We start from the raw sequence: 12,289 nt of genomic DNA, 5'->3' as shown, positions 1-12,289 counted from the left end.
TCCAGTCCTGTCCATCAAGTCTAACCCAACCTCTGGTTCAAACCACAAATAAAATACACCCACACCACTGCACAGCCCTGTGCTAATCACCCCTATGTCTGATTTGGTCTGAATACAGCCTGAGTCATTGTTGGAGGTGACAGCCAGGTCCCACTGGGACTGGAAAACGCCAAATTGGCAAAGCAAGAGGTAGACTGGCACACAGGCTCAGGCTGCACAAATTGAGAAAGGAAATACCCCTTGAAGTGAAGTGTGTGTGTTTGGGCGAGAGAGGCTCGTGTGCTTGTGGATTTGTGTGTAACTCTGCATGCAGTGGTGGAAGAAGTATTCGGATCTTTTACTTAAGTAAAGGTGTAAAAATACTGTGTTATAAGTAAACGCATTCAACATTTTACTCAAAAGTACAAAAGTATTGGCATCAAAACATACTTACAGAACGAAAAGTAAAGGTACTCATTATGCAGTATGACTCATTTCAGAGTAATGTGTATCATATAATTTAATTATTAACTATTTTTATAGTGTTTGAATGTTACAGCCTGTAAAGGTTGAGCTTATTTTCTGCTGCTGGGTAGTTTGTGAATTTCACCATGGGACCAATAAAGTCTTGTAAGTATCCATAATAATATATCATCGTTTATTTGTTTATCATTTATCTCAATCTGCAAACAAGGAACTAAAGGTATCAAGGAAATGTAGTGGGGTGAAGATGACTTCAGAATTTCCAATTTATGCTGCTTTAAAACTTCTACACCACTATAATTTCAAGGAAAATATTGTACAGTACAAGCACCTCACAATTATACTTAAGTACATTACTTTAGTAAGTTTAGTTACTTCCCACCACTGCATGCCATGTTACGTCATGGTGACATATGACCATGAGTCAGATTCTAATAGGACATTTTGACTGTGACTTTTAAGCTTTTTCCGCTGCTCAGTGATAAACCATCCCCCACACTCTGAGGTTCTTTTCTGTTGTATGATTTATTTTAGCTGAGGAAAGGTGCTGTGTCAGGTAGATGGAAATAATTGGGTAGTTTCCTGTTCCTTGATGTGTGTGGGTGAATGATTGCCTGCTTGTTTTTGTATTGAGGCTTCAGTCTCACCAGTTCAGTCTCCCATTGGCTTTTCTCTCTTTCCTGCTTTCAATACTCAAGGGAGGATTCAGGCCCATCCAGGTAACTTTTTTACGTCTGTGTCAAAAACCTCTGCAGACCTGCATGGCATGATGCGGATCACCCTGAAATGATGCCATCCCCTCCTAACTTTAAACCTTTCACTCACCCTCATCTTCACTACAGTGTATGCTCAGTAGAGAGGTCTTTTTATCATCATTTTATCCCTATGTCCTGTCTTTTTTTCTCTTGTAGAGGATCATTACTGGACTTTTCAGTTTTAATTTTGTCATTTTTGCTCCATTCATTACTCATCTTTAAGTAGCTTGCACAATTTAATGAACAGCATGTGGAATGAAAGAATTGTACTGTAACCCCCTCCCCCAATATAAGTGTTCTTTTAATTCCTTTCATGTCCATGTGATAGGAAAGTGTCTGTTATCTGTTGGAAATATATAATGTTTAAAGGGATAGTTCGGGTTATTTGAATTGGGGTTGGATGAGATACTTATCTATAGTCAGCTTATTATCTACAGTAGATGGCGGGTTGTCACAGTTCTGTTTGGAAAAGCAGAGAGGAGCACCACCACAGAAGCTAAGCAATGTACTGCTGTGGACAGAGTCAGAAATAAAATATATTTTAGCCACTTAAAAAAGAATTCTTAAAAAAATCTATATCAGATTAAGTGTACGCTATATTTTAGGGCTGCAACTAATGATGATCTGATTAATTGATAAGTTGATGGGTCTGTAAAATGTCAGAAAATGGTGAAAAATGTCAATCAGTGTTTCACAAAGCCTAGAATGATGCCCTCAAATGTCTTGTTTTGCCTACAACCCAAATATATTTAGTTAGCTGTCATAGAAGAGTAAAGAAACCAGAAAATTTAAGAAGCTGAAATCAGAGAATCTTGGCTTTTTTGTCTTAAAAAAATACTCAAACTGACTCTTCGACCATCAAAATAGGTGGTGATTGCCATCAGCCTTTTCTGACAGGAAAATGCTTTTTTATAAGCGGAATATTGCTCTCTCCAAACTAACTAAACTCCATGGGTGAAATCAGTAGTTTTACCTCATTGAACACGGGAGTTGCAGGGCTACTGCTGCCTCTATCGGTTAGTTTGTTTTTTGTTGTTGTGTGACTGAACTGTCCTTTAAGTGGACAATAACACAAACTAACCAATTGAGAGCAGTAGTAGACTAACCCAACAACTCCAATATTTTGCAGTGTAAAATTTGGGTTTGGTAACCGCTGTTTCCAGACAGAAAAGGCTGTCTGACAGCAAAGTAAAGAGGTGAAAATAATCTAAATATAGCGTGCACTCAACAACTGATATTGATTTTCTTTAGGTGGACCTTTCTAAAGTGGCTAAAATACATTTTGCTGCTGTCCCTGTCAATAGTCCCTGTCAATAACAGAACATTGTTTAGCTTCCACGAGATAGTCTTCTCTTCTTCTTCAAGCTGGCAGTGTGCCAACCAGAATCTTCTGCATTGGTAATACACTCACTATCAATAAATACCTCACAACCAAAATCACATAATCCAATCAATCTCTGTAATATTTTCTGCCTATTGGAAGTACATTTGTTTTGTTTTGTTTCCTTTTGGAGAGCAGACTTATTGTTTCAGTGATTGTTTTAAGTTACAGAGCACTTTTTTTTTTTTTTTTTGTCGACAGTGTTTAAAAATTGTTTTGTCTGTTGACTTTGTATTTCTTGCTTTGCCAGCGATTTAACCGCGACTGTGTCTTCATGTAGCTGGTAATGAACAGTTTCCTGGTTGTTTCCCAGATTTCCACAGGCCTATTTACAATAAAGCCATTGAACCTGATTTATTATGTTAAAAGGTGATTTCCCTCCTGGGTATTTTTAGACGGTTTTACAGCATTGTTTATTCTGCTCTCCTTCACTGGAGCACACTGTGACTGTGGTCGGGTATTCCCAGCTTGAGCCCTCGTTGTTTGGAAGTCGGTCACAGCTGTTGGTAGTGGTCTTTCTTCAAACACAAAGCCCGTCCAATATTAAACTTTTAACTGATGGTGACATGTGCTGTATAGAAGTCATTATAGCTGCAGCCCCAAAGAGTAAGTTTTCTGAGTTTTGTGTGCTCTGTGATGCACAAGAAAAGGCCATATTGTTGCCTGATGAAGAGAGCCATGCCATGTGTCGCACATTCAGTACAACGACGAGGTTGGCCAAGCTGCTCAGGCACAAAAAGAGGTATTTGAAGCCCTTCAGCAGTCCAACTGTTTTTATTTTTTACAGCTGTGGAGTCTGGTGCAGTTTATTCACAGTGCAGACAGACTGGCCAAAATAAGAAAAATAAAGAGCTTAAAAATAGGAAAATATAAATCACAAGAAGTAATGAAATTTACACTTTGGCTAATCCCTTTAAAGTTTTCTGTAGGAAACGGTAATCGAGTGCCTCTGCTTGCTTTTTTAAAAGTACTAAAAAGATGTTCCTTATCCATCTGTAGAGAAGAAAGCATTAACAGTCGTCTCACAGGAATTCTCCACCTGTTTATAAATAGTTAAATATCAAATTATAAGTCACCAAAGTTTAAAAGACGCTTAAAGAATAAATAATAAATCAGGCTACACAGTCCCTTATATAAACCCAAAATCTTTGTTTATTTGAAATGAACCAATCCTTTTGTTACATGGTTCAACGTTAATGTTTTTTTCACTCATCCAGTTGGCAAATCGGCCAGAAATCTACTTGATCAAAGTCAGTTTCTTGCTCTTGTAGAAATTGTTTTATTCATTAGTGGTTATCAAATAACAAAAAAGAGTCAAGTTAATAGTCATGTTTAATCTAGGGCTGCAGTTTCAGTGTAAAATGTGACAAAATAGTGAAAAACATGCATCCCTGTTTGTCAAAGTCCAAGGTGATGTCTTTAAATCTCTCATTTTGTCTCAAATCCAAAGATATTCAGTTTAATATGCGAAATAAAGAAAATCTGGAATTGTCTATAGTTAAGTGGCCGAAAACAGCTTTGTCTGCCATATTTGTGCAACTTCAATGATTAATTGATTAATAAAGTAGTTTAAATAGTTTATCTCTGTTTTACGACTTGCCCAGTCAGGCAAATGAATTTTCCTAGCCCAACGTGGCACTTTACTTGCCCTGGGCGAGTGGGCAAGCCCTATTGTTGAGCCCTGTGCCATTGGTCATTCATAGCTCGCTAAGTCCAAAATAATCATGATCAAAAGTTAATATGAAAAGTTGGTAAATTAGACAAAGTTGCTTTGGAAGTCTGTACATTTTTGGTTTTGGTGCCTTTAAAGCGCTTTTACTCTTAAAAACTCTGCAATGAACTCTGCTACTCTGCAATGAACACCGCTCAGTACAAGAAAAACTAAATGAAAGTGTAGAGAAAGCTTTTATCTAAATCTTTTAATGCAAGTACACCCTGGTAAATTGCCAAGGTGTTTACAAAAATTCCAGTCAAGATACCACAAAGGTTCCTTGACGACACAAAAGTTCTGCAGCCAGACTCCATTCAGTCAGTCAAACATTTCTAAACTCAGTTCTAAATGATCCGCCACTTCAGTCATTTGTAAATTTGTGTGCCTTCCTCCCACCTTCATAAAAGGAACCTTGTGAAAATGTCTGAAGATCGTGAATGTCTGGAAGAATTTAGACGTTTCAGCCAGTAGCGCACTGAATATGGCTTGCTATCATGCTTTTAAAGCTTGTGTTTGGTTGATTTGATGATTGTAGGAGGAAATATTTAGGACCAAACTGTCCAAACAGTGAGTGATGCTCCCAAATTTGTACATGTCATTCATCTGATTCAAAATATTGCTCATCATCAGTTACAGTATGAAATCCAATCATTAGAGATGTTTAGTAAAGCAGTTCACAGATATTACGAGTTGATTATAGAGCCATTTGACAGAAGTATAAAACTGTGCATGTCTGCCTGTAAGTCATTTTGGTCCCCTTCATCCCTCAGACTGGTTTTAATGGTCTGCAGCACTGGTGAGAGACTTTTTTAAGCTGCTGATAAAAAAAACAGAGCTCTCTCACTGTGTAAATGTGTAAGCTGAATGGTGAAAACATCTGAAAAAAAAAAACATATTTGGTTTGTATTTTAGATAAAGCGTGGCTGAAATGAGACCGCTGCCTCTGGGTTAGTGTGGGACTTAATGTCTTTTGTTTTTTCTGTCACTTTCAGTTTTTCCAGAGGACTCAGATGCAGACTGCAAGGCCCACCATCCCGACAAACACACCCTCCATACGGCCAGGCTCACAGACTCCCACAGCGGCCGTCTACCCCACTAACCAACCAATCATGATGACCATGGCGCCCATGCCTTTCCCCTCACCACAGGCTGCACAGTACTACATCCCACAGGTGACACACACACACACACACACACACACACACACACACACACACACACACACACACACACACACACACACACACACAGGACTGTGTCTTAAAACTGTGATTTGTGCGTGTGAGTTTTCTTAAAGCATTTTTTCTTTTGAATTTCAGTTTATTGTAATGAACAGAGATTCTGAACATCAGAAATGGGCAGTAAATCGATTTTTTTTATCATATAGAGATACAAGACTAACTGTCTGTCAAACTGTTTTTTGAATATTGTTATATCGTGATGTGAGATTAGTGTTGTCTTTTCCTGGTTTTAAAGGCTGCGTTACAGTAAAGTGATGTTTCTGAATTTACATGACTATTATATTCCTTTATCCACTTAGTTATTGTATCTACATTACAAATTATTACTTACCAAAAACAAATCTCATAGTGTTAATATTTCATGAAAGTCACGACCTACATGATCGATGATTATCTGTGTAGACTGATATGAAACACTATCGCTATCGTGATAGATTTTTCAGCTATATCGCCCAGGCCTAATCAGAATTGCTCTGTGCATTTTGGGAAATATGCTGATTCGTTTTAGTCTGAGAGTTGGATGAGAAGATTGATGTCACTCTCATGTCTGTCTGTGTAAATATATGAAGCAGCAGCCAGTTGCTGGTTAGCTTACCTTAGCATAAAGACTGGAAACAGAGGGAAACAGACAGTCAAGTTAGTGCACTTGGCCAAGAAATAGTCCAGAATATAACAGCCCATAAAACCACAAAGTGCCATGTTTACACCTCAACAATATAACGTGTTGGTTAGTGAGATTTAGAGGTGCTGGTCGGCAGACTTCACCTTTGGACAGAGCCAGGCTAACTGTTCCAGTTTTCCTCCCTACTTGCCAACTCTCACAATTTTTCCAGGAGACTCCCAATTTTCATTGCCCTCTCCCTGTTTCCTCCTGGGATCCCAGTTCTCCTGTACTTCTCCTGATGTGCGACAAATTTTCACTTCCTTTTTTTCTTTTTGTTATCACAACCTGTTTCTGACACCGAACAGCATGCATATGCCCTCCAACTCTAAAAGACACAATACAGCTACACCAAACAAGACTCTCTGCAAAGAGGAATTCCTTTTTCTTAAAGAAATGTTTAAAGTAAAAGGGCATGCGTTTGTAAAATCTGTTGTGTCAGTTTTCTTTCAGGGGCAGGGCAACAAATAAATAAATGAAAGAAAACTGATAAATATTAGTTTATGCCACAGATTTATGCAAGTTGACACAAGAGGGACAACTTATTCTGTTTTCTTCCCTGAGAAGTAAAATTAAAAGCATTTAACATGAAAATGCTTTTGCAGTGTACTTCTTATTTTGTCATTTTCATTAATTAAAAGTCACCAAAAATGCAGGAAAAAGTTTCCTAAGCTCAATTTTTGTGGTTTTGAATCCTCCCTAGTTTTGAGGTCTGAAGGTTGGCAAGTATGGTCTTCCCCTGTTTCCAGACTTTGTGCTCACTGTCTGGCTGTAACTTCTCATTTAACTCTTTTAATGTAGTGGAGACACTTTTTGGTTATATAGTTATTACGTCTGCTCCTTAGATATTAGTTATTAGATATATAAAGGCATTTTTTGTCTTAACAAACAAAGATTCTAAACATTAGCATTTACCTTTGTCTTAGCTGGAAATTTGTCAAAAATATTTGACTGTAACGTTTGCTACCGGAGAGCACCTGTCTTTTGCTGTACGAGGTCAGACTTTAAACTCAGTATGAACTTGGTATGAATTTATATACACCACTGGTCAGTCAAGTGTTGGAGTTTCCCCATTGGCTGTTGCTCTTTGAAAATGAATTGTTGAAATGCGACTTGGACTAACTCCACATTCTGTGAATATAAGCGCATCAACCCCACCTCAGTCTCACTTTGTGTATAAGTTCAGCTGAGATCGGACAATCAGCTCCTGAAAACAGCTTTTTCTTCAGCTAGTTCAGCAACCTGCGGCTATGGAGCCTCATGTAGCTCTTTTGCCCCTTTCTAGTGGCTCCCTGGGGCTTTCACCAAAAAAAGTATATAGAAATGAATAAGTTATTTTTGAACATTTAAATTTTTATCTATCATCTCTTTTGGCTTAAAACGAATCTTACACTCTCCAACTGTAAAAATGTGCAGCACATATGCTGAATAATAAACGTTTTAATATTTTGTCAGCTAATATGTTTTTCATAGCTTTTGTCTATGGCTTGGCATCTTTTCCTCTAAATTTTGTTAGTGGCTATTCTTGAGTCTCCCTTGAGTAGCTATGAATGCCAAATCTGAAAAAAAGAAAAATAAAGAATTTAATAGTTGCGGCTCCAAACAGATTTTTAGCTTTTAGGCCAAAAATGGCTCTTTTGAGTGTTGACGTGTTAAAGGAGCTGGTGGGGCTCACAGCCTAGAGGGCTGCGCTTATACTCAGATTCTGGAGCTATGGTACATAACTAACATTTTATTTCATGTATACTTTGCCCCCTAAAGCTATTGCTAATAGGAAAAAGGCAAATCAGGGCTTGGCCCACGCCCCAGTACGTCCGCCCAGTACCCACACACACAAACGCAACAACCTCACTAGGAATCGGTACATCACAGTACACTGTTTATACACACGATACAAAGATGGCAGAGAGACAGTGCAATAGTTGATGTTCACTATGAGGGAATGAAAATGTAAAACAACAGAAAATCTACTGCTGTGAAAAATGGAGACAATGGTTTTGCACTCTAAGAGTCGAGCACAGAGCGGAGTAGAAGAGAAAACGGTTGTCCATGCGCCGTGAGGCATGAGGAAGAACACACAGTTAAAGCACCACAAATAACAATCACTGTGACAAAACACTCGACAGTGAGTCTGAGTCATCCCATAGATAGAAACAAAGGAAAGAGGAGGGGGAGTAATAGATAATTAGAATAGTTATAATTAGTTCTCTTTCAAATCAAACATCTTAAGATATATGTGGAAATTTTTGTTCTTACAACTGCATATATAACATTTCTTGATTCAACAATGCTTAAACATGTCATGTAATGTGATACTTTGGTACACAAGAACAAATATTACTGGTACTACTACTAAAATAAAGCACACTGACACAGTCAAGTCATATACGAGGATTCAGTCTTGTCTTGTTTAGTTTTTGCACTGAATGACTACAGGGAAAAAAACTTTGTGGTTGCAGCTGGTACTGGTTAGATTTGACTGATTAGTAGAAATGCAGTTCACTCACTGGTCTAGGCAGAATTTAATAGATCCAAATTCTCACAGAGGGACTGTTAAAAGCGCTTAAATAAATGTTCAGATGTTCCCCCCAAAAACAATAACACCACTGATTGCAAAAGTGTGCACTTTTAGTTATTGTCTTTCACAAAATCTGGCTTTTGCTCACTGATATGTTAATCTGTCTCTCTCTCACTCCTGTTTACTTGCAGTATCGCCACAGTACGCCCTACGTGGGACCTCCTCAGCAGTATTCTGTACAGCCTCCAGGGTCTGGCCCCTTCTATACTGGTCCAGGGCCAGGGGAGTACCCTGCCCCATATCGTGAGTCATTAATCCAACAGACACGCATATCAAGTACTATTCTCACACCCAGGCCACATTTTAAAATCGGAGTAGCACAAATACACACAACCTGTGAGCCTCATGTGTCCTCAAAGCTGGTAGTGTATCTGTGTTTTACTAACATCCATTTTCTGCTCTTTTGTTTTTCTTTACTTTCGAACTCCCTCAGATCCCCTCAGGTACCACGCACCTGTCTCACCCTCTGTACCTGCTCCCGTTCCCACAGCCGGCCCGCCCTACTACCCAGGCCAGACTGTGTATCCCCCCTCACCCCCCATCATAGTGCCTACACCACAGCAACCTCCACCAGCCAAGCGTGAGAAGAAAACAGTGAGTGTCTTAGTAGTTTCATGAAAGTTTGAAAAATAACGGTGGAGATAAAGTTATGTTTGTTGACAAAACAATCTCGCTTCAAAATTGATTTAGTAGCTGCTCTAGATCTTTTGATCATATCACATTATTTTCATCAGTTGTGACTGAGAACTTTAAAAACTTCCTTTCCATATTTGGCTTTAAAGTCAAACAGCAGGTGACAAAACCGTCTCAACTCGAAGTTAATTTAGTAGCTGTTTTGGAGCTTTTACTCATATCTCATTATTTTCGTCAGATGTCACAGAAATGTAGATGTTCAAATTCCTTTTTTTTCTGAGCACTTAAAGAACTTCTCATCCATATTGGCTTTAAAGTTGAACAGCCTTTGAAAGCTAACAGAACAGTCTCACCTTAAAGTTCATTCAGTAGCTGTTCTTGAGCTTTCAGTCCTGTACAGTTTAATCTCCTTATCGGCGGATGGGTTTTGCCCAGTGATTCCAGTTCTTTGTTGTAACAGAATTGATTTTCCCTTATTTAAAATATCTTTAATGTTTTGCATGAATGTGGAATTATTTTACAAATTGAATGGAACGGGAACAATTGAATCTAGCTTTTAAATTTTCCTGCATGAGCTTGCGATGACCATAATCTCTCTACACCTTTTCAAATACTCTTTTCTTCAGGTTTTAGATATTTTTCAGTCTTGCACAAAGATATATTTTCCAGCGCTAATACTAAAAAATGGCAAGTAATTTCATGAATTTGACATCTCACTGTGACTTCATGTATGTACAATTTCGTACAAGATTTCATCTTTTTCTTCTTTTTCATCTCTTTCACCTTTTTAAAAAGTCTGTTCCGAGCTTGTGAATTAATGAACTGACACTTAAATAACTTCAAACTTCAAATCTTCAGATAAAGGCAAGCGGTGAAACATTTGTAAAATTTCAAAAGAACTGCATGATATTTTGTTTTTGCTTAATAAAATGCACAAACCCCCTGAGTATATCTGCAGGTATTCTGCTTTGTGTTCGATAGCGTGCTGCAGGGATGATGTATTTTTGTAGGCCTATCCAGTTGCTGTTACAGTCTGCACTTCTTACATGTTACCGTGGTTTATTGTACAGCAAATCTTTCATAACCAAACCGCTTCCACACTACTGAAGTCGCTCCCCTTTTTGGAACAAACTCTTCCACCGATATGACTTTTTCTTTTATCATGAAAAAAATTAGGACAATATATCTTGATCAGTACGATACGACACACCCGTATTTGGCACGATGATGTTAAATGTCTCTGTCAACATCTGTGATCTCATTTAGCCATTTGTTCGCAGTTGCCTTTTTAAGCCATGTTAAAGCTTAAAAATTCATGAGTGGGGTATTTTCTGAGACATTTTATGTCGTATAACAAAACATGGAAATCTCTTAAGCCTGTTTTAAGCATAGACCTTATTTCAGTCATCTCACTAAAATCTTAAAGTTAACTCATTTCCTGGTTTTGGGACTCATTCCTGCAGCACTCTATGAGAAACACACAGTGGAGAAATTACACTCTGCTGTCTCTATGATCTCTGGTGAACACTTGATGATATTTAAGTGTCGGTGACCTGTTTTGTTTCCCTTGTGCAAATTCAGTGTGGCCAAATTAAAATTAAGTTCCAAATTAAATCCGACATGTTCTCTATACTGAGTGTGTTTATTAAATAATATTCATGAGAGACGAAGGAGCTTGTTCACGATTCAAACGTTGTGTACACTGACACTGCACTAGTATAGTACTTTAAAATTAATGTGCTGCCCTAAACCAGTTACATGACATTACTGGGAGTCTAATTACTGTGAAAATTTTGTTAGCCCTCTGCTGACACTTCATTTACAGCCAGATGCAGTTTCAAGTTTCATCATGCTTGTGCTAACCAGGGTTGGGCAGTAAAGGATTACATGTAATTGGGCTTATGTGATCAGATTACAAAAGTAACTATAATCACCCGGATTAGGTTTGAATATGTGTAACTAGATTATAGTTACATTGTCAAGGAAAATATGATGTCATATTTGATTACATCTTTGAAATATGGCAATGTTTTTAATTTCATGACAAATACTCCTCTGTTACTTCAGGAAAAAGCGCGTCCGACATATGAGATTTATTTGACAAGTACTCCACAAAAAAGAACCACAGGCAAAAATGGATTCTACTTGCAATGAAACAGTTTTGAGATGTTTACAAAGAAAAAGCCTTTTGTGCAACTCAAATTCTTGAGGCTGTGACCATTTTTTTTTTTGTGAATTTGAGGAATGCTTCCAATAGATAATGTTACTGATTACAGAAATTGCCATGTAATTTGTACCCAGTGATTGAATACATTTCTAAGTCATCTGGCCCAACCCAAAATTTTTTTTTTTTTTGGGGGGGGGGTGATGTTCACTTTAAGACACACTTCTATCACACAAGAGATGTTTTATTCCTAATTTAGAACCGCCTGCTGCTGCCTTTTGGTCTATAATGCTCCTTATTGAAAAACATGGATAAAATGTCTTTATTTTCTTCAAGGGGCAATTTGTTGTGCAGCCAGCAGTAACCACATAACCATCAAACAAAGAAAGAAACAATGAATAGGATATAAATATGTTTGATGTAGGGTTGCTCTAAGACTTGGCCGCTTTAGTGAGGTCTGTTTTTTGTGCCATTGTCCTCCCAGATCCGTATCCGTGACCCCAATCAGGGTGGCAGGGATATCACAGAGGAGATCATGGCAGGGGGTTCAGGGAGCAGGAATTCAACGCCTCCTGTCGGTCGCCCCTCCTCTACCCCTACACCCCCACAGGTATGGCTCTCTTGACACCCACACCTCGCCGCTCACCTACAGTACTTACAGTTGAGGTGGTGTAGCATTAAGACCAGCTGATTATACTGCAGC

General features: G+C 38.3%; 1 protein-coding gene across 3 annotated transcripts in view; it reads left to right on the top strand.

Moving 5' to 3' along the window:
- The window catches only part of eif4g3a (eukaryotic translation initiation factor 4 gamma, 3a), an 82,311-nt gene that overhangs the window by 30,901 nt on the left and 39,121 nt on the right, over positions 1–12,289 (top strand). For all 3 annotated transcript variants that reach the window (XM_084739134.1, XM_084739143.1, XM_084739151.1), the window contains exons 6-10: positions 1,161–1,181; positions 5,302–5,481; positions 8,921–9,032; positions 9,223–9,383; positions 12,071–12,196. In XM_084739134.1, coding sequence (XP_084595260.1) covers positions 1,161–1,181; positions 5,302–5,481; positions 8,921–9,032; positions 9,223–9,383; positions 12,071–12,196 — 600 coding nt within the window. The remainder of the gene's footprint in view (positions 1–1,160; positions 1,182–5,301; positions 5,482–8,920; positions 9,033–9,222; positions 9,384–12,070; positions 12,197–12,289) is intronic.

This window comes from Lutjanus erythropterus, chromosome 2 (genome assembly GCF_056507025.1).
Source record: "Lutjanus erythropterus isolate fLutEry1 chromosome 2, fLutEry1.hap2, whole genome shotgun sequence".
In the NCBI taxonomy this organism is placed as follows: domain Eukaryota; kingdom Metazoa; phylum Chordata; class Actinopteri; order Lutjaniformes; family Lutjanidae; genus Lutjanus; species Lutjanus erythropterus.
The sequence above is the reverse complement of the archived record's forward strand: the minus strand, read 5'-3'. Positions and strand labels throughout refer to the sequence as shown.